At 44.8% G+C, this 26,042-nt stretch overlaps 1 protein-coding gene across 1 annotated transcript; it reads right to left on the reverse strand.

The window, feature by feature from the left end:
• Window positions 1-1,756: 1,756 nt before the first annotated feature.
• On the reverse strand, window positions 1,757-24,746 carry LOC144095273 (transmembrane protein 145-like). Its single transcript, XM_077629051.1, has 12 exons — window positions 24,612-24,746; window positions 20,250-20,435; window positions 16,632-16,713; window positions 15,422-15,493; window positions 13,470-13,619; window positions 12,686-12,858; window positions 11,840-12,012; window positions 11,097-11,217; window positions 9,045-9,104; window positions 7,571-7,771; window positions 5,164-5,235; window positions 1,757-1,876 (listed from the first exon to the last, which is right to left on the reverse strand). Exons 1-12 carry the CDS (start codon window positions 24,744-24,746, stop codon window positions 1,757-1,759), a joined length of 1,545 nt encoding a protein of 514 aa, XP_077485177.1.
• Between the last annotated feature and the right edge of the window lie 1,296 nt (window positions 24,747-26,042).

Below are 26,042 nucleotides of genomic sequence, written 5' to 3' on the forward strand. Positions count from 1 at the left end.
CGGCGAGCTGCCTGCTTTTTACCACCGCGGAACACACCCGGCACTTCGCAGGCTACTCATTGAACCTTTGATTCACACATCCTCTACGCGGTGCCTCGGCAGGGGGTGTTTGTACATATAGTGTGGATATATGTCGCTGTTTTAAGTTTAATTGTGCTTATAATACTCAGGAACACTCTGTAGTTTTCAAGCTTTGTCGGATTTCTTTTGTACTTGGCTTTATTCCTGAACTGCTCTCAATCATTGTTTGTTCTTGAATTTCAGCGTCGCTTTTCTGGTTTAGGTCTGTGCAAATAGTGATACTGCTTTAGGTTCCCATTTAGTCATTCTTCTTTCTATTGGATTCTCACCTTTCTAGATAACTTTATGTTTTCTTATTTGGTCAAGATATTTGCTGTTAGGGAAGCTGTTTCCGCGAGTATGGCACGCCTAGAAGTTTACTTGATTAATTTTGTTGCGAACATAGGACTGTTCAAGGACCTGCGCCTCTTATTAGCAAACCTGAACTTTCCTTTGACGCCCTTTGCGTATTGCGGACACTGCGATACCTACCGCGCTTAGCAAAGCCTTTTTCAGTTCGAGTAGCATTTGTTTGTACTGACAGAATCTGGTCGCTCTGCATATTTTTTTTTTTTTGGGGGGGGGGGGGGTGGGGGGTGGAGGGGGGGGGGGGGGGTCTTCTGAGCTGCAAAAATGCTGTAACGCGGCGGCGGGATGAGGATTTTCGCAACTCCGATTACGGCCAGCATTATAGCGCCGTCGTCCAGTGCAGAAGTTTGTGGAATAACGTTCCGATTAACGCTGAGAAATTCTATATGTTCTACTTTGAAATGGCTGGTGTAACTGGGCGCCAGTGTTCCGGCGGCGTATCTGATTACACGACAAGTGAACGATAATCTGTATACTGAACTGTGGGGAACTCTGCACTGGGCGCGGAAAATTGGAAGCTGGGACCCGGGGTAGTGGACCGGACAGTAACCTTTCATGTATTTTCACGATTGTAGACTCCAAATATATAGTGTAAATAGAATAAAACGCTTAGCAAAACATCGAAACTTGTATAACAGAAATAGTTGGCATAATTTCATTGTTAAAACTGGTGTCAGTGCTGCCCAGTGATGGCCGCAGAACCTCGCTTTGTCCAGTGAATGTTAGTTGTACATTATTAGCGGATCTGTAAAGTAAAAGAATAACTACGCCATAAAATGTTTCGAGCATGGCTATGGATACGGATACGACTTTCAGAGTTCATGAGAGGGAGCCCGAATGGAAGTTTTCATTCAATTTTTAAGTAAAACAAATACCTGCAGTTTGCTAACAAGCCTCTAAGAATTTAACGATAATTTTTTTAGTAATACACGCTTTAGTCGGCTGGGCCTACCGGCGTCTAGTGACATAAGATCCTGCTTTGTCCTGGCATGGCATAAAACGACCAGTCCGGTTTAAATGCGGCCGACAGCCAGGCGTAATAGTGTCACTGAGGCCACATCTTGTTACACAGTGTTACCAACCAGAGTCTAGCGCGGCCCAGTGTACTCCCGGCGCAACTCCCACCTTAAAATTTCTCCCCGCTTCCTCTCAACTATCATCTAACTGGGAATGCTGGTCATAATGATGCATTGCTCATAACCACCTTCACACAATGAAAAAAAAAAACACATAATTCATGCTTGTGTTTCCTTTTCCATTTCTACTATACTCAGAGGACGCTTGAGAAGTTGCGTACAAATCATTTTAATACCGCACTCACTTAAACTTATATTAAATGCTCGTGGACACCTGGAGTTGCCTCAGCAACGCTGGTGTCTTCACGTGACGACGTTGGCATTTCTTCGGAGTCTTGTGCTCGGGGATGCGGAACTTCTGGTGTTGAAGGCTGCGAATACGAGCAAGAGCAAAAGGTTTATCCCATAAGATTAACATGATAATGGTGCCGGATTATAATTTCGATGAAAGGATTTCGCTAAAGTGTCTTAACTTATTTGTGTTCTCGGATGCAGAAATGGTGGTAATCAGGTAGGCGCAAGCACGAAACAAGCCGAACGTGGAGAGCAAAAGTGTGTAATTCTAGCGTTCAAAGTCTCTTGGTAGGATTAGTAAGTGTGGCAATTCATTTGTTTAAGTACCACTGCCAATAGCTAAACGGTGTTCTCTTAGACAAGTGGCCCTCGCAACTTCCTTAGAATGAACGATTTCTCTTTTCCAAACCCGCAATTAACAATCGTAAAATAATTACTTGAATGCTACAAGATGTACCAGTTGCAGTAACAATGCTATGGTGAAATACGTAAGGCCGCGCTCTTATCTCTGTGGAGTAGAGGCGTTCTCTTTCTGAAGAAAAGGCTAGAAACAAAAGATCGAAGCGTCTCAGAGAATGATTCCTTTCTTTGTCTATTGAAGGCTTATCTCTTCCTCCCAAACAAAGGTGCGAATATTTAATACGCATTTCTGCCATTCTTTTGGCGATAAGCATTTCGGCGGGGTATATAGGAAGGAGGAAAATGCTCGTCAAAAAAGGTGGACACGTGTTCGAGTGCAGTGGCTGTTTTTGCGTGAATTAATGCAGATAAAAAAGCGCCAGAGTTATGTGCATCCAGGAACGCACAGGTGAGTGCAAGTGTGCCTCCAGTAAACGAGTTCACAAGCGCTTAGGGAAAATGTATGAGACAATTGAATGAGGAATATTCGGAGGACCGAACACGATTAAGCAACCGTATTGGCTTGCTACCGAGCAACAAGAAACGGGTAGACATGATTGCTTTTTTTATACATAGACTGAAATCACTGAAGACCGAGTGCTATTGAATATATTTGAGAGGAACAACCGCCCACTACCCTACATGCAGATTTCCCTGTGCGGTCAGTTCATCTATTTTTGCTTTCTGCACTGTTTCATTTTATTATTATTTTGCTTTCTCCTTGCCTAAAGAACAATAATTGTCGCGATTGTTACGCACTAAGAAAGCTTTCGAAACACTAGATGAATGCGTTCTAATGGCGGCTGCATGAATGATGCAGTTCGCTAATTCTTCTCATATGCACAGGCCACAACGATAATTTGAGGCATCCAGTTTCACTTTCTTGTCCTCTTTGTGATTAGTAAAGGACTGGACGGGTTTTTTGCTAGTCTTTTTTCCTCTAGAAGCGGGACCCGGCCTCTTTGCAATGAGACTGCCCTCTTTCTTGATCTCTCTCGATTGGTCTCACGTTGATTCCCCGTTATTTCTGACACCAGCATGATAGACATTTATTCACTTCGGCGAAGACACCGGGAGCTGACAACCGCGGCTTATTAGCCGTCTCTTATCGAGAAGTATGTCATAATTGTCTATTTTATATTTTCCGATATGCCTTCCTCAAAACGATCAGTCTGCTTTTCATTCAGTTCGTTCACGAAAGAAACCACGGTATTTAGCTTAAGGCGCCATATTGATAATCATTAAACGAATACATTTGGTGAGAAGTAGCATAGCACAGCCCTTGTCAAAAATACGCAGCCCAAAAGGTTTACTTATAAGTCGTGCAGTGAGACACTTGTTGCGCTAGTGGAGTGCTAAACTTTGGAGGTGGAGGACGAGCGTTCTTGTCGCCTTCAATCGGTTTGTAAGACTGGCGATGCAAAGAGAGCCACACTGTACGGCCTAGAAGCAAACTTCTTTAGGCCGTATACTTTTAACAAAAACTGTACTTGGCCTCAAGCCTTGATTTCTGACCAAAAAAAAAAACGAAAATGTATGCATTATTTAAAAATTTTCATGTTTCTTTTTAGTCTATGACAGCGGTTATCGTCTCTTATTTGGACTAAGGAGTTCTCTCAGGAAGGCTGTTGACTTTAGTTTGAAATGATGTTCTGTCTGTATCTAAGTTGGTTGATACCAACGTCTGAAGCCGTCTTTGTTGTTTTTTCTCTTGTTTAACGCAATAAAAAAAAACTGAGCTTGCCGATAAGCATGATCTCGTTTGTTTTTGAGTGCAAGGAATTTGAGGTGGCGTGGTGATGTCTGCATCGTGCTCAAACAGTTTGCGGACACAGACACACAGACACGTGTCGTGCTCTTTGTGCTTCCACGTACGACAAAGACCTACCCTTGACTTTTGAGTTCGGAGCAGGTGGTTGAGCGGACAATAAAGACGAACGGCCATCGAGAAAAGGGAGATAGTAAAAGAAAGAAAAGTGGATGAGCGACGAGTCCCTAAGACGTTCTAACGGGAGGCTGCAACAAGAGAAGTAGCAGTGGCTGTAGGACATGTCCCGCTGGACACGGGCGCGTCTTTGCATTCACTCAGAGAAGCCCGATTTAGTCTGGGTTGGTCCATGATGAAAAGTGTGCCTTGTTTTCAAAGAGTAAAAACGTGTATCAGCAAAGCCTGTTAGTCACAGTTAGGTGTAGTGCTTCATTTCGCTAAGTGATCGCGTTTTTGTACAAAGAAAAAAGTTCAAGATTGGCGCCCTGAATAACTCTTGCTTTCCAGAGGTTCAGCTCGACACGTGCAGACTACGAAAGTAATGTGTCACTCTCGTTCGACTTCCGAACGTTTTGCAGGTGCAGTTTTCCAATGCCTGTAAAGTTCTCAGCCACTTCAATGGAAACGCTGTTATTACGAGAAAACGTAGTAACTGAAGTAGCAGTAGCCTTTAGTATCAGCACTTTAGGATTAAACATCACTGCGGACCGTTGCATGATTGGACAAGGAAAACCTGCCTCGTAAAACTCTTCAAAAATTTCACTTTCAACTGCAGTATTTATTCGAAAGGTTCGTTTTAATTAAACTAGAAATGACCACAACAATTACCATTCATCTAAAACTTGATTTAACGCATTACAATTTAAGGGGCTTGTGCGAATGGTCTAGAATTTCTCTATCGCTGCACACGGCAATGCTGCGAGATAGATATGTGATCCAGAACTTTAGCGTACCTGCCTCAAAAAGATATCAGCCTTTTTAGCTTTCAAAAGTTTTTTACAAACATTCCCTTACTAACGAACGTCTTTATCTCACTATCTCCGGGCAACTGCAAAAGCACGCTGATACAAAGGACGCAGTGCCCGCACAAGCAAATACCATAAACATTACCATTGCTACCTGTCAGTAGAGCTTAACTCGCACGCGTTTGATGACTAAAAGTTCATTTTAAATTGCGTTTATAAATCGAATACTCACCATGCTTCCTCCTGCATGGCCATTCAAGTGATCAAGCATATGCGTCACGCTCAACTGGTTCGGGTAGCTTTTCTGCAAGAAGAAGAGGAACAGAGGGCGCGCTCATTCCATATGGGACAAGAACAAAATGTGCAGCGCATAGCTGTCTTCTTATTTCCTCGGAGTCAATTTATTGCTGTGTGCTGTCTTTAACCGCCTTCATGGTTGAAGAGAAACCTATGCTTTTTTTTTTCTAGATTTGGGGATGGGATTCTCTGGAGACTGAAATCATTTTAGCAGAACGATGCCCAAAAGTAATTAGCGGAGTTACCATGCTAGAAACCAGACCCAAAGTGCGTAGTACAGCTGTATAAGTTCCAGAAATTGATGGCAGGGTGCGGTGGGTCCAATAAACGGAAATCATGGCTCGCTTATTTATCAACACCGATTTCTGCTCGCAATGTAAGCGCTAACACAAAAAAGCCGGCGTGTATGTACCGATTACCATCATCATCAGCCTGACTACGCTAACTGCAGGACAAGGGCCTCTCCTATACCTCTGCAATTAACCCTGTCCTATGCCAGCTGCGGCCACCTTATCCGCGCAAACCGCACCGATTTTACTTTCTTTTGGATTAAAAAAAAACAAACAAAAACATTGCACCTAAGCCAGCAAGGCTTACAGTCCGTACTGTGCTGTAATTTAATAAAATAAAATAAACGGTGAATCGAGCATCACGAAATTATCCCTAAATGTTTATTAATAGCAGTGATAAAATAAAAAAAAGACGCAGTAACAACCTTACTATTGATAGGCACCCCACCCGAGAGTAGGAGTAAGGCATACAGGAGGCAGAGAGGAAGAGAAACGCCACCCTCAAATCACAGTCGCCTAGGCTCCTATATTCCGTAGGCTTCACGCCAGCACCCTTCTCGCTTCAGCCCGCCTGCAGCTGTTTCGCATGCGGTCTAACTTCTCCTGCCCCAACAGCCAAAACCTTATGCCAGTCTGATGCACTGTCTCTTTCAGTGCCCAGTAGCCTTCTGAACTCCCTACTTTCCCTCGCACTTCCTCCTAACTTGAGCACATGTCTGGTTGATTTTGGTTTCATAGGGTATAACGTCCCAAAGCGACTCAGGCTATGAGGCACGCCGTAGTGAAGGGCTCCGGATAATTTCGACCGCCTGGGGTCCTTTAAAGTGCACTGACATCGCACAGTACACGGGCCTCCAGAATTTCGTCTCCATCAAAATGCAAACTCCGCGGCAGTGATCGAGCACGCGTATTTCGGGTAAGTAGCCGAACACTGTAACCACTGAGCCACCGCAGCGGCCAGTACCTGTAGGATCAACTGGACGACCAGCGCGCTCTGGTGCCCCATGCTGAGTGTGTTTTGAGCACGTAATGTGTGGCTCTTTGATACAGTGATTATCTCCCTCTCTTTCATCGTGATGAAGGGTTACGAAGTGATTTTGGCTATCTGAGGGTTCCTACCGTGCCCTAGCTGAGATCGCACAGCCGAAGGGCATTTCCGCATTTAGCCTTCCATCGCAATGCAAACATCATGGCAGGGATTCGACCCCACCACTACGTGCTCGACAATCGAACCGAAATTTCACTTAAATCGAAATATCTCTATTTGTGGCCCTATTATTTCCTGCAGCGTTTTGAAGAATTGACCACTTCGAAAAAAAAACGAGATTATCTTGATTCTGAAATATTTCTGAAATCCTATAAAGATTCCCTTCTGGGTAAATTTTGCGCCAAAAATTTTACTTAGAAACAAAATTGCCCAATTGAATGATAGATTTAAATGGCGCAAGGGCATCTGTGGCCAAAGAGTGCCATTGCACAGGTTATTTTTTCTTCTACTCAAGGTGGGATCAGAGACCCATTTTCAAGCATTTCACACCAAATAAGCCGGGCACCAGGCCAGGAAAGAGCTTGTACCCATTGTATCACCGGTGGGTAACCGGCGGCACTGGGGATCGAACCCCGCACCTCACGTATGCGAGGCGGAGGCTCAACCCCTTGGCCACCGCTGCTTTTATTTTCTTTATTGCCTGACTTTGGCATTGCACAAGAACGACTAGAACAAAATTACAGGGCACAATGAACACATGCTATTGATACAGTCATCCTGCCACGGGATGGTTTCGTCACATTAAAATTCTTTTAGGGCCATTAAAGGCTCTACCCTTGACAACCACTCGGGACTTGGCCACCGCTGCGGTATACTCGAATTGAACATAACTGTTTAGAGTGCTTTGTTCTGTACGGTCAGCTCTGTTGACTGAAGGTTCTCTCTTTCTCTCTTCTCTGATTCTATTCTATGCTTGTTGGAAATAGTTCTGTGCAGCGCGTGCAACTGTCTCTCTCTATTTAGAGAAAAGGTTCTCGACTAGGCACGCAACCACGGCTGCTTACCAACTGCTGCCAGTTGTTGTTCTCGTGCTCTGGTCTGCCACCACCGCCGAAGAGGGTGGCGTAGTCGACCGCGGCCATAGCGACAGCAGGGGCCGTCGGCTCCACAACAATGGACTCCGTGGGCGCGTACGCGTGGTGCGGGAACCGGTCGATGTAGTTATCGGAGATGACGCCGATCGTCGGGTGCTGCACAACGTCCACCTGAGGGGGAACACAACCAAACGGAGGTTGCGCGACCTCGTTGAGGGCGCCAGGTACCGCTGGAATGCCGCTTATGCTTACCAGGTTGTTGACTGCTAGGGACGGTTTTACAAAGCATTCCTGTTTTATTTAGGATCACGTTTTTTATAGCTGCCAACAATCCCAGCATTTAGCTTATGTTCTATTGAAATATCCCTTCCAGGAGATGCGGTAGAGACAAAAGTCAGTGTAGCTGAACTGCATTTATATGTCCCTTTTTTGGGTGTAACTTTCGTGGCTCTAAAAACGAAGACCTGATATATCGGGTAGTTGAGGTTCGTGCTATTGTAATGTGCCATGTAAGACTATTGTACGGACTCTTGAAGGAGACATACTCGAGTAGATTTTGCCCAAATTCAATAACTTTCTTCTTGGGACAGGTCATCTTGAAGGGGAGAGATTCTCACTGACTGGTACGATCACTGAATAAGCACTATCATCACCTTTGATCTGGACTCTAGTTTTCTGTTTCCCTCCTTTCGCGGAGCAGAAGTCTAGGTTCACGTTTTCTACAGCCGACCTTTCCACCTTTTCTGACATAAAAGTTCTATGTGTAAAGAACGATGAACCTATGGGATCCTGTCAGGTGATGGAGCGTACATCCTCTACTAAAGTGGGCACTAAGGTCACGCGTAAGACATGTGCATATATCGCCATTTTTAAGTTTTACGTGCTATGAATACTCATATTTCTTTCCTCGTCTCTTCCTAAGCCCGCCAGCACTGTGAAGAAGAGAGTCAAATTTTGGATTATTGTACTGACCTTGCAACTTTTGCGTAATAAAGCCAGCTGCTTCGTTCTAGTAAGTGGGACATTGCCGTGAAAAAATAAAAAATAAACAAATAAATTAATTCCATATTCACAGTGACAATTCATGGGCTCGTGAACTTAACGGCCTGGACTTGCAGGCAAGCTAACCATTTGACATTGAAAGAGGTGTTGTATGGGGTTTAATGTCCTTAATCAAAACATGGGCCACGTGGGACACCGTACTTGAGGGCTCCGGATTTAATCTAGACCAGCTGGTGTTCTTTGACGTGCACATGTCGACGCGCAGCGCACGGGCGTTTTTGCATTTCGCCTCCATCGAAATGCTGCCGCCGCTGACAGGGTTCGATCCAACAACCTTGTAATCATCAGCCAAATGCTGTGGCCACTGAGCCACCTGGATGGGTGAACACTTATACGAAAACCCGAGGTAAGCATAAGTGGCAGATGACAAAGGCGCTCATACCTGCGTCGTTCTCACGTGAAAAGGAAAATTCTTGTTCGCTTTGGATGGTCTCGTCAAGACCTGAATGAAGAATGAAAAATAAGCAGGCGGGAGGGGAATGCCACATTAGTGCATGTTCACAAGTATAATCATTAGTATATGTGATACTTAGTATAGATATATCATATTTATCACTCATGCGGTGACGAAAACGCGGAACAAAAGGTGTTATTGCTTCGCAAGAATAAATTCAGCTTCCTGAAAAATCTCAGGCAATATATATTATATCAAAGGAGAACTGTTGTATTACTTCAGGCGCCCTGTTTACAAAGCCGTACGTAGGTCTCGCTATGTAAGATCGGTTAGAGATCAGCAGACACATTGGGTATATAGTAAATTATGCGGTATTTAATGTTCCATAGCTGCGTATGGGGTGTTCGAGATGGATATCAGAGGTCCCGTTGGGTTCTTGAACGTTCACTGGCATTGAACAGCATGTGGGCGGTTTTGTAATTCACCTCTATTGAAATGCAACCGCCGCTGCCGGATTCGAATCCATACCCTTTGGCTCAGAAGCCGAATGCAATAGCCATATTTCCCGGTTGGCTTTAAAAATCGAAAAGTGCAAAACACACTAATGACACCCACTTTCGTTGTCATAAAGTTAGATATCAGGATAGGGTTAATTGGAGTGAATGGGAGAGGCCTTTGCACTGCAGTGGGCGTTGTCAGGCTCATGATGATCAAAGTTACATATTACGATGTTGAAGCAAAATAATACCCCTGTAACACGGACACTGTAAAGGTACTTTGAACTAATGCTCCATTAATTACTCTAAGGACGAACGCGCGCTGCCACACGGACGCGCCAAAGGACACCTAGCGCAAAGGAGCTTCGAAACAAGGCAGCTCGAGTTCGTCCTTTGAGGCTTCAAGGGAGTACTCTCTCTCCCAGCGAGCTAACAGCATAAATAAATTGAGAAAAGAAACGTTCAATTTTAATTTTATAAATTCACTTCATAAGATTAGTGGTGTTTTAAAATATAAGACCATTTGTTTTGTGGCAGTCTCACCACGCCATACTCTCGTTCCAGATTGAGCCAGTTGGGCTCAGTGTGGCCAGCACTGAGATGTTATGCTCTGTACTTGGAAAATCATGTCATTATTGCAGTCAAAATTACGTTGCTTTAACATAATACGGTTATAAAACTAATTCACTTCATAAGATTAGTGGTGTTTTAAAATATAAGACCATTTGTTTTGTGGCAGTCTCACCACGCCATACTCTCGTTCCAGATTGAGCCAGTTGGGCTCAGTGTGGCCAGCACTGAGATGTTATGCTCTGTACTTGGAAAATCATGTCATTATTGCAGTCAAAATTACGTTGCTTTAACATAATACGGTTATAAAACTAATTTACTAAAAAAATGTGACATTTCTGTATTTACATGTGCAGTGAGGTTTGCAATTTTGATAACGCTTTTCGCCGATGAGGGCGCTAACAACTTCTTGCGAAGGTCGTTCCGCGACCGTGTAGCACGGACGAACTCCCTTGAAGTAGTGCTCCTTTGGGAGCGTAAAGGAGCATTAGTTAAAAGTGCCTTTAGAGTTCCCGTGTGACAGGGGTATAATACTCATACAAACGTCTACGTGATTCTCAGCTGCAAATTTTATCTTTGACCATGCAGCGATGTGTACCGAAATGAAGTGGGTTCCATCAGCAATGCCAAATACGTTACAAGAGCTGAGGAAAGAGAGTAATGAAGATAATCGAATTCACGCGCTGAAAGCGCGCTGAAAGCATTACTAATAGCATCGGTTCCTTAAACTCATCCGAAATCTAATCACACTGTCGTTTTCGCTTTTCGCCTTTATAAAAAAAAATGAAAATCCGCAGACTTATTACCGCTGTAGCTACTGAGGCGAATGACTGACGGGAAACAGTTAATTTTGTAATGACTGTGCAAGCTGCCAGAGACTGAATGGGAAAAGTTAGCGTCAGTAGGAGCAACGTGCTGGTCTTGTCAAAATAGGCGTGGCGGGTATCGTGAGTGAGGAGTGAAAGATGCTTACGAGGAACACGATGTGGGCAAAGAGGATGACCATGAGCTCGACGACGTTGATTACCTTCTCACGCATCCATTTTGGCACCACAAATGCAGCAATCAGAATGATTACGGGTGCCGAAAGCAACCTGCACGGAATTCACGAGTGACTCAGTGCTGTGCTTTACGTCTTACCATAAGCATTCATATTTTTCAATGGGGGGTGCTCAAAATTGCTTTGCTATCTTCAATCAGAACCTGGCGCGAACTACCCGCGAAGTGTGCAGGCGAAGTTGAAGGAGAAGAAAATAGAAAGCGTAATATGGGCGTTGGTATTATCTTTCTTGAAGCAGCGCTGGCTTGGAATTGTTATCTATTGAAGTCTATCTAGAATAATATTTTTCAGCATTTTGTCACGATATACGTGCTTGAGAATCTCACGTTTGGTGTGCACATTATCTTTTCTTGTCAGAGAACCGTAGGACAAGAGTACGGTGAAAAGCTGTGGAAATTGTGCAGCTATATAGTCTATTGAGAAGACTAAATACAACGGTGGCGATGAAAACTGTTCATTAATTAAACTACAGGAGCAAACGTACACAGGTCAGCGAATTACAATTTAGGTTATTCAAGTAGGCCACTCACTTTACATTCCAATATTCCAGAAGCACAATGCTGAATATTTTATGTTTCAAAATGACCCTGGGCGGAGGGCGGAGCTGAACACCACCGCTGATAATATATGTCCTGGAAGTACAGATAAGTACCGACCAGATGGTGTAGAGGAGGAATAGGCGCGTGTAGAAGGCCGTCTTCTCCGGGTAATGAAGCAGTGTGAACACGGTGGCGTACACGAACCATCCCCAGCCGACGAGGCGCAGTGCAACGATGCCATAACCCGCTGGGCTTTCGTACAGGTAGAGTACTTCGCCGGGGTCGAAATACTGCGAGGACATCAGACAAGAAGCACAGCAGTGGGCCCTTTAAGTAGACATGTCTTAGGCACGTCCTGCAATGTAGCCAACCGGAACATTTTACTGGTTAACCTCCCTGCCTTTCCTCTACCACTTCTCTCTCTCTCTCTCTCTCACGTCTTAGGCGTCTTCAAAACAAAATTTTCTCACAGCCTAAAAACGTTGGGTCTTGGGCCTTGAACCAGGGGCAACACATGCAAACGAACAGTGTACAGTGTTATTCATGGAGGCTAGGCTCTACCGTGAAGCCGATGTGTATGCACAGGCTGGCACGTATGCTATCATGCAGGTCCCCGCACCACTACCAGTGTACGCTCGAGCTGACCAGGTTGTTGCGGGATGCTATTTAACTTGTGACTAGATTACTGTGCCGGGCAGGTCCTCAAGGTGCGCATATCAGCTTCAAATGCGTGTGTAATAAAGGGGAATGGGGTTCACTGCAGCAGGGTATAACGACGTAGGTAGCACGAGCTTTCCTGAATGCAATTCTGTGGTGAAGCACCGTTTTACCTCGCAGCGAAATAATGGATTCATTTTTTTAGCATTCTCAGGCCTTATTCTATATGTTTGTAACAAAAAACAAAAGTACGAACCGCAATTCGAGCAAAGAAAGTAGCAGTTTTTTCTCAATCGAGCACCTCACCTGTCGTTCGTAGATGAACAGTGCCGTATACACGACAACGTATAGCGTCATGAAAGTTCCAATTTTGGCCGACGTGCTTGGCTTGAGTCTTCCTCGGGTCACCGTGTAGCCTTTGGCCACCAGGATCAACAGGAGCAGAAACACTAGTGTGCTCACTGACGACAGCACTCTGCCTGGAAGGGTAAGAAGCTGCATTTGAGGGCTTCGAGTGAATGGAGAGGAAAGGAATGGCGCATTTCCGCACAGCCACATCAACAAAAAAAAAAAAAAGCCATAATTTGGTATTAATTGAAATAGGCTAGAACACATCACTTTTGAAAAACACGAGTATTTTCGCTGTCTTCTTTGGCTTATACGCGAACGTGAATTTATGCGCGAAACAGTAACTATTACGTCAAAATAGCTTAGCAAAGTGCACGATATATAAACACTTAAAAATTAGTTGTAATGCTTCGGATTCAAGTACCGTCTGAAAGTACGTACGAACAGGCTGCGTCTCCTTTTATTAGTGCCTGGATCTATTTTCACGCACTGAAAAAACTTAGGAAATTGCAAAAATATGACTTGGTTACAGATAACACCTTACATGAAAAAAGTGGTTGTTTGTAGCTTGTTGGTAAATTACGAAAGACACAAAAAGTAGTAATTAAGAGCCCGTCACTTGACGTACACAAGCTTAGTAAAAGCAGCGCAGCCGCCAAGCAGGAGTGCGAAGAATTCAAACGCTTGTTAAATACTGAACGCACTCATGCCTAATTTGCACCCGCCTTCCCATAAGACGCACCCAGAAGCTTCAGCTGTGCGATGCCGATGCCGTCATCCGCGTACATGGCGTAATAGGTGACCAAGCACAGAAGACCCAGCAGCTGGCAGAGCACGGACACCATGAACATTTTGTATGTAGTGTGCAGGTAGCTGCGTGAGAACAGCACACCTGAGGAGCAACGAGAAAAGCATTAGGAACACCAAGAAATTAATTTTGCGATGTGTGCCGGTGGGTGCGTAACGATCAGATTAGAGCGTTGAGTTTTACAGTGACAGCTGTTTCTAAGACATTTAAGCACCGGAACATGCATCGTCCCGTCCGATTTAGTCTGCTTAAAACGAGATTGCGCTTCAAGTTTGCTTAGCCACAGGTGGGACTGCCACGTTTTTTGTCCTTTAAACCCCAGATTGCGCGGCGTACCTTTAGCACCCGAGGACGCTGTAGACACTGCTAAGCCGGGAGGTGGCACTGTTAAACCATTCCACAACCAATTCTTGTTGCGCTGTGGTACCAAAAATGAATGATTGGTACCACCGATTAGCTTCCACTGAGATATGCTACATACCCTAAGTACTCGTGAATTTTTTTCAATACTGCGTAGACAGGTGACATGAAGTCCTGCTCGACAGGGCGCTTCAGTTAAAGTGTTTTGAAAAAAAAAAAGCTTATCATGCAGAAAGCCCTTGCCACAAGCGAGCATATTCGTGCATTGTTTACAGTTTGGCTTTGAAGGCTAACTTTTATTATCAATCAGTGAAGATCGAGAAACTTCCCTCAGTTTCAAATACACGAATGCCAAAACACGCAAGTGGAAACGAAAGCACTTAAATGCAAATTACAACGGCTTTATCTATAGCCTGACGATTACTTTTTGTGTATGTATCCGTTTATAACCGGTTATAATGCCTTTCCGTTAAAAAGACCATAAGAATGATTGATCAGAATTATGTGCCCTCTCCTGGCAATATAGAACTTTCTATGTCCGCCGCTGGGGACGCGGGTGGCGCTGGTGAGCAATCTCAAGGTTATGTTACACACAGCATAATTACACCTGTAAAGTCAAAGATTGGACAGCCGCCGAGCTCAGGTGGTGGAGTACCGTACGCGACAAACGAAAGTCGTGGCTTCGGATACCACTGGCGGCGTGTGCTTTTCTTTTGCTTGCTTATCAATTAATGGTGACCGATAAAATGATTATACTGTTTTTTCCCTTTTTCTCAACAGCGGAAACTTAAAAAAGCAAGAACATTCCTGTGCGTTTTGCTTGAATTTGATTTTTATTGGCTTCCCTAACACCTCCAACAATTCTGCGTATTATGCTTCATCGTTTGAGTGTAGCGGTTGTGTTGCCTGCATTTCTAGGAAGTAGGCATGTATTTAACAATGGTGCTTGATTGATCGAAACTTGCAGAGGGGGGAAGGGGAGATAGGGGGGGGGGGGGACGTCGCCAAAGTGCGCTACCGAAAAAGTTGGAAGCGGATGAAAACAAATCAAAACTTCTAAAAATGAGCTGTCATTGTGGGGGCTTTCCGAGAGCGGCTGAGCAGATCGCTCGGCATTAATTTACAGTGTGGCATAAAATATGAGATCAAAAATACTGCGCTAAACTGTGCGGCAGATTGTATTGGCTGTAGTTTAGATTTTTGTATTATCCGTGGAGCAGTAGTCGCAGTGACTATATGCTTTTGGCCGAATGCGAGTTACTTGAAGTACGGACCGATCTCCGTTTGTTATTGAATCGTGACAATACCCTTTTTCTGGATTTTACGCAGGGCGCTTCATTTTAGGTGTTTTCGCAGAACTGGATACTCTCGAGTGAACGTGTAAGTGCTACTAGTGCGAGTGATAATAAAAGCTGAAAACTGTTATTGTAGGAGAAGAAAACATGCAAGACATCTTTGCTAAACGCTTTAAAAGCTGAGACTCTCTCAGCGTGCTCGAAAGTGGGAAAAATACTTAATATGCTTACATGCGCCATAGCAGCTGGCAACGAAGAGAATTATGTAGAGGAAAAATGCAGCAATATCCGTGTGGAGGATATCTGAAACAGACATTCGTGATTTAATTTAGAGTTAGTAGTACAGGCACTATTTTCTAATATGCGTCGCATCTACGCCTGCTGCTGGCAATGCAATTCGAAAGCTCTAACGGTTAGAAAGGTTCGCTGTAACACACACACACACACACACACACACACACACACACACACACACACACACACACACACACACACACACACACACACACACACACACACACACACACACACACACACACACACACACACACACACACACACACACACACACACACACACACACACACACACACACACACACACACACACACACACACACACACACACACACACACACACACACACACACACACACACACACACACACACACACACACACACACACACACACACACACACACACACACACACACACACACACACACACACACACACACACACACACACACACACACACACACACACACACACACACACACACACACACACACACACACACACACACACACACACACACACACACACACACACACACGCACGCACGCACGCACACGCGCGCGCACGCACGCACACACACAAACACACACGCACACACACGCACGCACACGCGCACACACACACGCACGCACACACACACACACACACACACACACACACACACACACACACACACACGCACGCACGCACGCACGCACACGCACGCACGCACGCACGCACACACACACACACACATGCACGCACGCACGCACACACGCACACACACACGCGCGCGCGCACGCACAAGCACACACACACACACACACACACGCACGCACGCACGCACATACGCACGCACGCACGCACACGCAAGCACGCACACGCGCACACACACACGCACGCACGCACACACACACACACACACGCACACACACACACACACAAAAGCTTTCTTTGCAATAGATGACCATGTACATCAACTAGTGAGAGCCGTTTAGTTAAATTCGATAATACACACTTGACAACGGAAAGTAATCCAGGGTACGCAAAACAAGTGCACAAAAGCTGACAAACTTTCTACCACAACACTCGGGATCGCTTTTTTAACGAAGCGTGTGGCTTAGAACATCAGCATGGACAGAAAACGTGGTCTCGATGTACGTACAGAATTCGTCCGCTGAGAAGTGTTTGTACCAGAAGCTGCTGTTGTCATTGTAGAGCTTTAGAGTGTACTCGAGGTAGAGACCCTATACAATGAGGAAGAAAAAAGATTATGAATCAGGGAGCGTCCTCAGGTTCACATTACTGTTCCCAAAACTTCTCCCGCAGCTCGGCAGCTCATAGCTTTGCAGTTTTTTGCACATTGATGGATGCGATAAAGCATAAATTTATTGATTAAATCCATATTTAATTTATTGGGTTAAATAAAGCCGTTTTGATAACTAGCCGGGCTTGTACACGCTCCAAAATTATTGGTATTTTTCTTTAGCGCTTAAAAAGGTTAACGAGAAGTGTATCTCGGGGAATCTATTAATTCTTCTTCAGAAATTTTGCATTAAACGACAATTGCATTTAAGGCTGCGGAGTTAGATGAGGGATAAGCGTGGCCGGCAAGTTGTACCGCAGTTGCCTTAATTACAGGTGTTTAATTGATATCTTTTTGGACATTAGTTTGAAACGTATCTGCGCCCCCCCCCCCCCCCCCCCTTTATTTCTTCGTCTCATTTTCTGTCTGCAGAATTACCCTTGCAACAAACTCGCAAGCTGCTATCTTATGTTTTCCGCAGTGCAGTAATGTAAACAAGTAAGTTTTTCCAGATATTAGCAAATAATATAACACGCATAAACACAAAAAATATTAAAACACGTTCACCTTCAAGTCCCAAGCTTATATTTGGTTTATCAAGGACGTAGTACTGCAGGGCTGTGATTATTTTTACCGCTTAGAGTTGAATTTGCGTGCACCAACATCTCAGCAAGGAATCGAGTCTGCATATCGTCTCCATCGAAACGCCGACCTCCTGTCTGGGCAACAAACCTGCGACCTCGTAATCTACCGTACAACGACCAAGCGGCCGGGCCAATGCGGTAGTTTGTGCTTTAAATAGCAGGTCCCAACGTAGATACGCTGTTGCAGAGCCACGCTTGACTTAACTCGTCACAGAAACAGCCTACACAAAGAACTACACTGCGGCTGCAGTAATTGGAGTTGTGAATTATGTTGTACTAGTTTTGAAAAGAGCAATGTTCAGGTTTTCGAACACCCAACCACCCTATAATGCACGTGTAATTATTCTGTTGGTTTCGACTCAAATATTCAGTGTTCCTCAACACAAAAGAGATTGTTATACTGTTATCGGCAGTTTTTTTTTATTCCTGCAAGCACAACGGAGAATTACAAAGTAAATCGCCAGTCGCGTAAACACTGGGCACAGGAGCCTCATGTGGCTCATTCGCTTGAATTAGAAGTAGATTATATTTGCCAACGACCTTAAGGAAGAAGAATATTTCTGTTCTCAAAACGCAGAGGGCTTTATCGCTAGGAACGCCCGATCACTACACTCGCTTCACGAGAAATTGATTTCGGACTGCTCTTTGTTTAATGAAAATCACGAAGGCAGCGCAAGTTTTTTTTTTTTACTTTACGTATAGTCCTAGTCTGTAGCACTGCTACAATGGTCGCTTGTTCTTCATGAATAATTAACACCGCTCACATTCAGTCGCAGCTATGATTAAAAATTTAAAAAATTTCGGCCCGCCCGTGTTGGCTGGGAAACGACGGCTTGCAGAACGGCGCGTGTATAATGCAGTCTGGACCATAGCGAGAAGCCAAGGTCATGCATGCGTGAAGCGGCCCACATTTCCCTGCCAATCGGGTCGCTCAATACGAATCAATACCGGGCGGCCTTTCTTTTTTTAACGGATTGGCGCCGCGACTTACAGCGAGAGCCATTCGATTGTGTGTGCGTGCGCGTCTGCTTCATCTGAGCCCTCGACCAGTACTAAGAACAATTTGTGAGCATGCGATAAATAAAAAAGTGAGCGAAGGAGTTCGTCTTGGGCCAACCTTGCTGAGAAGCCTTCAAAGCCTTACTCACGCAAAAAACTCATTTATCCTCATAAGGATACACTTTTAAGATGTTTTGAGCTAAAGTTGCTTCTCTGTGTTACTTAGAGCTATTAAATGATAAGAGAACGAACACGGGTGCAGAAACGACTAGGTAAAGCAAAGGAAGAGGATTGCAGAAATGAAGACTTTTTTATTATTACTACGAGTGCTTACGTCGCAAACAGCCCGAAGTAAGAATATCCGTATTTTCATTTTGGTCTGCTTTTTTTTTTAGAAACCTGATGTTTTAGAAAACTCAGTGACAGAAAACGAAATACGTTGCCTCTCTACGCTGGTACTGTAATAATCTGACCTGGATTACAGACGCATCAAAGTTTTAAGAGTAGCGCTTGAATTTGCGTCCTCCATCCTGGGAAAGAAAAAGCAGGTTGGAAGGTACTGAATAAAATAAAATAGAATTTGCCTACATTAGTATCATACAGTTCATCGCACCTTAACGAGACTCCTCAAAAAGTAGTGGGCCTTCGCATTTGCGACGTTCCTATGAAAAAAACAAAATCGACAAAATAATGTAAAAAGCAATGGTTTACCTTTGTTTTCGGTTTGCTATGTGAAAGAGTGATGGAAGACAGGACGTTTTTGCGAGCTGTTGCCGCGCCTGTTAATTCTGGATCCTCCTTTGTAAGAAAAATATTCGACTAAAACCAGAAATTTTGATGTGCCCGGCCTTCATAGCAAGGTCACAGAAATTTGGCTATTTGAAATAAAACAGCAGCGCCTGCCAATACCCTTCTTGACAGTGAAAAAAAGGCCAAGCACGCTTATTTAATGCCTTGTCGGGTGTTTTAACTTTCTCCTCAACTAAGTTTATCTGTGCTTTGCATCCTCGGTGGCAAAGCGAAGCTTCAGATTGAGACATTGACGAAACGGAGCAAGGGCGTGGACGATAGGAGAAGCCCACAGGTATTCAGCTCCTTGCTTTACCTGCATTGTTTTCCTATCGATGCGATAGCATTAGACCTCCACATTCCTCAAATGTATCGGCGTGCCACGAAATTCGCTGATAGAAGAAGAAGAAGAAGAAGAAGAAGAAGAAGAAGAAGAAGAAGAAGAAGAAGAAGAAGAAGAAGAAGAAGAAGAAGAAGAAGAAGAAGAAGAAAGGAAGGGGGAAATTTGGTTAGACCCGGCTAAAACCGAAACCAATCGAATGCTCATGAGTTAGCAACTCTGAAACTCATAATAAATAACACATAAACACCAAGGTATCAACAATAGTGATCTCTGGTGCTATCACATTCCACTCTTAAGGTGCGTTAAGTGCCCCTCTGTTTTCTTACATGTCTTCCTATTGTTCCGTGGTGAATGTCTAGCAATTCTCCGAAGCGTCCAGTTTAGCATGTAATGAATAACTTCATGCCACAAGCTACTTCCTGTTTTAGCATTATGCTAAAGTTAACCTCCCACACCCCTCACTTTAACTCGCTAACCTGTTCTTTTCACGAGGTTTCTTCAGCCATGTTAAACTGTGGGTAATCTTGTTTGTACCCGTATAAGACGCTGACCTGTCTGTCAGGTTTCCCGCTTCTCAAGCGTGATAGCGTAGAATGCACGGCATGACACTAAGCATAGTAGAAAATTGTTAGAATTTTCTATTGAAAGCACAGGGCGCTCAGTCTAGTGCCAGTGCTACTTTCATAACGACCGTCAGTTCACCTTGGTGGCGTTGCAGTTGCTGATGGCGATGAACCACCACCGCTCCCTCGCCGACCTGAAGTGCCGCTTTGCTGTGCAACGGTAGGCTCTCTCCACGATGTCACACTCAGCCGGATCATAGCGGTCGGTCAGGTTGACGATCTGACCGTGAGCAGGGTTGAGGACCGCCTCCTTTTGGGCGCAGGTCTGCAGTCATGGGGAGGCCACGAACTTCTGATTTTGATTTTCATAATGTGACCAGTGGCCAGTAGACACAACCTCATCGGCCTTTGTATTCTGGAGGGCACTTAAAGTACATTTCATAACGACAACTGGCTTCAGTGGTACTCTGCATGCACACCACGGCTTTTTTGTGAGCATGGGTCCTCTTTAGTCCGTCCTGTAGTCTCCGCTGCCTTCACGCATGCAGGATAGCCTACCTCATAATTAAGGCTCATCAGCCTAAATCCTGTCTGTATCTCTCCCTCGTTAAAGCTTAGCTGCAGCTTATCATGAAGTTAATTTTTGCTGATGATTATAAAGATCGAACGGGAAAATTGGCTACCAAAGAGTCGAATTTATTCCATCAGCGCGATATATATATATACAGCAGTAGAAGTTAATTCGTTAAAGAAAAAGAAACTGAAGGCACTATATGTTTCAGGATTACGCCAAACGTGTGCTCCTAAGCTAAACATTGTTATTTGACTGTTACAGTCCTTTTTCGTGAAGATTGCAGTGCATTTTATTTTTCTGTTAGTTTTGGTCATTATTCAGCATAAACAATTGTGGCTAACGACAACTTTGTAAAAAAGGCAGTGCTAACCCCTCTAGACTGTTGTGAGGGAATGTGGTTCGTATTACAAAAAAAAAAAACATATACAATAGGTTTGTCTTCGAAATTAGCAAGATTGTTTTTAGAATCTGCGAGGAATAAGGAAGGTTGAGAGTAGTTTTAAATCAGAAACAACATTTTGTCATTATCAATAGTGATTAGGTCCTACCTTAGGTTTCTTGTAAACAGCCGGCCATTGGTGCTTTTCATCAAAATAAAGAAGAAGGTTCTGCGGACCATATTCCTGTAAATAAGAAAAAGTAACTTGACTTGGCTATGAAAGCCAGGCCGATATCAGCATGCAAGAGTGCGATATTCTAGGAAGACTTTTATCGAACGCTTCTGTGACACCCGGGAATCAGACTCCGCAGCTTCTGGGCTCTCTGCTGTGGGATAAGAAGCACCGTATACCGTTTCGCTGCCACCACTGAAGCGGTTAATGCCTCGGTTTATTACTTGATAAACTTGATTTAATGCTACTATTTTTACAGATGAAGCATTTTCTGAAAACAACTTCAAGTGCCCCAGTAACTTCATAAAAAACAATGTCGGCATACTTTCTGCCTTCAGAAATTCGCCTTTCATTGTGTCACAGTTTCAAACGTATATTATCCAATAATTTTAAACTGTGACTACTTTTTACTGCTCCGTTCATCAGCGTGGTGTAAAACAAGGTCGCACATGCACGTTGGACATTATGCAGACATATTTGAGCTATCTGCGTGTAGATTAAGGCTGGGAGAACCATGTATGTTTTCATTATAAAGTGCTTTATGGTGGTGTTCTGAACTGTTTTAGGGCAGGATTCACTGCCTCAACTAACTTTAGGGGAGGAGTTTGGGCACTGAAACGGATACCAGGTGTGAAAAGGGGCTCTAAGGAAATATAAAGCACTTGATTGAAAAACAAAGTTGTCTAGAACTAATATTATCCGTCTGCCTTTTGTAGCGTCAGGTACTCGTAAATAGTTGGCTGAGGGTGGCATTCGAACCAATATTCCGGTGATCTTTTTAGGAAAAGCCGATTGCTTGAAGTCCTAATGCAAATCGGACCGACTTAGATGGCGCGGCGGAGTGATATATTAGTGATATACACGTATACGTGCATACATAGCGGCCAAATGAACAAGTAAGGCGTTCTTGCCGTGACTCCTGTGCTGGATATTCGACACGTACGTTTCTCTTTCTTAATTGCTGTGGAGCCGACAGATTCAGTGTCAGACTGTGTACTCAGTGCGAACTGCAGAACGAATGAAGCTAGGCAGTTTACTAGAGAAGGCAGGCAGTTTGCTTTTGATACAACCACGAAAAGTATACGATTTTATATTTTTGTTTAACTTACCACAGGATACTCGAGCTCATAAATGAAATGACCTAGTTTTGAAAGAAAGCAGAACCTTGTCAGAAAGGCCCAATTCTGTAAAAAGAGGCGTTAGACAGATAAGTTAGTGCTGGGACATTGATTAAAAGCTAAAAGTTTGTGAACGAGCTTTAATTGTTTAACGATTTCACATTCAGCTCGAGTTTATGGACCCGTAGTTTCCCTCCTTCATACCGAACATATATGACTGAAAACGCAATACAACTCTATTTATATGCATAATGGTACAGCGAAGATGTCTAGGAAAAACTCTCGCAGGACAGTCTTCAAGAAGATGCTAGTTTCTGTCTCTTTTATCCAAATGAGACGCTATGTAAAGGCCACAGTCAACGCATTAGGTTATCTTTGGCATCACGAAGTAAAGACTACAAGGAAAAATTTCGTAGATATACACAGCTACATTTTACAACACTTATCAGGGCGTCAAGATTTTCAAAAGTTTCTGTCAAAATGAATGCCTCTATCCATACACAACTACAGAGCATGGATCAAAGTGAGAATAACGTACAAGAAGATGGGAACGTATAATTAAGCATTTAAGTACAAAATTAAGCATTTTAAAACCACTTCAGGTCTAAATGAACTTGATGTCGAGCTGGCTACTGTCCTTCTCTGATTTCCCGATCAACAGAAAAGAGACCTATGCATAGAGCACATGAGAATTATTTACATACGCATTGGCCATAAAACCTTCCGTGAAGCAGAAGCACGCTACAAAACTTTTATCGCTGAAAATCTTAAGACATGTTGTATCCGAAACAACGAGAGTTTCTGCTTCCTATCAGATGACCGTATTTCCGGCGCACTTTCTGTTGTTGTTCAAGGAAAATTTTGTTAAAGATGCAGGGCTTCTTTAGTTAGGGCTACATGCTCAAAATTCTTCATATTGAGATAAAACAAATATTTGATATGCTTGAACAAGTCCACTCACGACTTCTTCTCACCAAAGCTACAAAGCGGCGTTTGTGCATCGGTACAGTGTGCCTTATACCTGTTTTGTTCTGCGTTAAATATTTTTTCTCTCAATGGCGCCACAAGAAAAAAGAAAGTGTCCACACCAGGACAGAAAAGGTAAACATTGCAGGAAGCACTGAGAAAACGCTAAACAAGTCAGGTTCAACTCACCTCCGGGGTTTTAAGAACTCCTTGCACGATTTTGCATTGACAGGGAATCGCGAGGAACAAAAGCAGGGGGATTCCCTTTTGCACAACGCCGGCACCAACCATGGCAGACGCAATACCCGGTTGCGGGGCACATAAGCCTGCCAGGGGTCGAGCGACCGCGGCTGGGGGTTTCCGCGGACGGACAGCGCTGACCAAGTGGCAGGGTTGTTTGGCGTTCCGTCAAGTAGCCATGGCAACGGAAGTGATCGAACAGCAGTCAGAAACCAGGAGAGCTCTTACTGAGACACCGTCGCCCCGTGGCGTGCCGACGTCAGTTCGCGCTCGATGCAAATCGGTCGACGCCGGAACACATCACTCCTAATGCGAGACCGTGGCTGGCGAGGCGTTTAATGTGTAGTGGCCGTAACGTGGAACTTCGGCATGCAACCTGTTTTGTTTGCTCTGCAGGAGCTCGCCTGCATAAACTGACCAGAAAAAAGTCTGGAATGGTGGTTTTAAGCCTGTAGGAACATTTGCATGATATATGGTACAATACCTATAAAATGGAGTTCATCAGCTTCGCCCCGAAAAACCGCATGAGTGACGACTCTGACAAAAGCGAAGGCCTTCTTGCCCCATTTGAAGCTGCGTACCCCGACGAAGCTCCATAAATACATAATATAAATCTCCAGCGGAAATTCCGCAGTCAACCCAAGCATGAAAGTGAAGCCAGACCAGCTTTCGGTTCGAGATCCACACTCGCATTCCGCAGAACTCACAGACACTGCGGACATACTACACGCGTGAGAGCCACATTGTTCCAGCAAAAATGAGTGAGAAATTACTAAGTTTGCACACACTCTCGTGAACACCTTTCGCAGGCGATTAACGGTTGAGCAAATATGCACCGATCATAAATGCTGCACTGGCCATAAATGTGGCATGCAACTTTTCGCGGAGACCTGTGCATCACCAGCATTGAGGAACCCGTTGACTCTCAAAGACGGCCTCAGCACAGGCCGAGCATCGCCCAGAAATTACAGTCAGCATAAACACCCCTGCACCTTAATCTCTGCTTTTACAGCGACAGCTCTTAAGCGCTTGATCCTGGGTTTGACGTCGTCGTCGTCGTAGTAGTAGTAGAAGTAGTAGTAGTAGCATGTCGTAGTCGTTGGCGTGACCGGTGGGTGTGTTGCCATTAGAACCACTCGGAGGGTGGTCACCATGGAATGAGGAGGGTTTGCCGCGAGTGTAGGAATGCGTAACCGGAGGGTGGTTACCAGGGGGACCGTCCGGAAGGTAGTTACGCTGGGAAGAGGAGGACGTGGCAAGAGCGCAGGAATCCCGAAACGGAGGATAGTTACAGTGGAAAGAGAGTAAAGCTAGACTGGAAGAAGACGCGACCAGTGAGTGATGGAGCGCCTGGAGGGTTGTTACCCTGAAAGGAGGAGCGTGGGAAGAGGGCATCGGAAGCCGTAACTAGAACCACGGGCTGTTACCACCGGAGCCGTCCGGAAGGTGGTTAATGTTGTAGAAGAAAGATGTGGCGACAGCGGAGGAATCGCCAGCCTGACGGCGCTTACTGTGGAAGGAGAAGGGTATAGCCGGGGCATAACCGGAGGGCGGTTACGGTGGAAGGAGGAGGATATAGCCTGGTCATAACCGGAGGGTGGTTACTGTGGAAGAAGTAAGATACGCAGAGAGCTTAACGTGGACATGGGCGGTGGAAAGAGGAGGGTTAGCGTGGAAAGAGCAGGGCATGAGGAGAGCGGAAGAGTGCACAACCAGAGGATGATAGATAGATAAAGAGGAGGAGGGAAAGGCAGGGATGTTAACCAGAAAGGTGTTCCGGTTGGCTACCCTGCACTGGGGAAGAGGGATTAGGGGACTAAAAGGAGGAAGAGACAAGATAAAAAAGGCATAACACACACACACACGCACAACGCTGTTACAATTTGTCACTCAATCCAGTCACTCTCAAGTAGGCAAAGAGTGTCTTGTATGCCTTGAGGGCAGTCGACTGCTGTGGCCACGGACCGAGGATCTTTTGCTCTGTTAATGGGCGAGGATCGAGGCGGTCCAGGGCACAACACAGTGTATGTCTTGCACTCGCAAATGCAGGGCACTCGCAGAGAAGATGAGCGATGGTCTCCTCACAACCACAGCTTTCACAGGCAGGGCTGTCGGCCATCCCCATCCGGAAAGCATAGCAATTGGTAAATGCAACACCGATCCATAAACGGCATAACAGTGTTGCGTCGCGACGTTCTAAGTTACGTGGAAGACGAAGCCGCAGTTCAGGGTCCAGTGCCTTGAGGCGGAGGTTGCAAAACTCTCCTCACTGGAAGTCCGTCGTTGTGAGCAGAACGCGCAGCCGCATCGGCCTGGTGATTACCGTTAATACCACAGTGTCCTGGCAGCCATTGAAAAATGATGTCATGACCTTTGGAAACGGTGCCGTGGTACAGTAGACGGATCTCAGCAACAAGTTGCTC

Source organism: Amblyomma americanum, chromosome 6 (genome assembly GCF_052857255.1).
Source record: "Amblyomma americanum isolate KBUSLIRL-KWMA chromosome 6, ASM5285725v1, whole genome shotgun sequence".
In the NCBI taxonomy this organism is placed as follows: domain Eukaryota; kingdom Metazoa; phylum Arthropoda; class Arachnida; order Ixodida; family Ixodidae; genus Amblyomma; species Amblyomma americanum.

Coding starts and splice junctions, on each gene's coding strand:
- LOC144095273 (XM_077629051.1), bottom strand. CDS start 24,746: ATGGCAACACACCCACCGGTCACGCCAACGACTACGACATGCTACTAC. Junction 9,105..11,096: donor TTGCCCACATCGTGTTCCTC/GTAAGCATCTTT, acceptor TTCTTCATTCAG/GTCTTGACGAGACCATCCAA. Junction 7,772..9,044: donor TTCACGTGAGAACGACGCAG/GTATGAGCGCCT, acceptor GTTCCCCCTCAG/GTGGACGTTGTGCAGCACCC.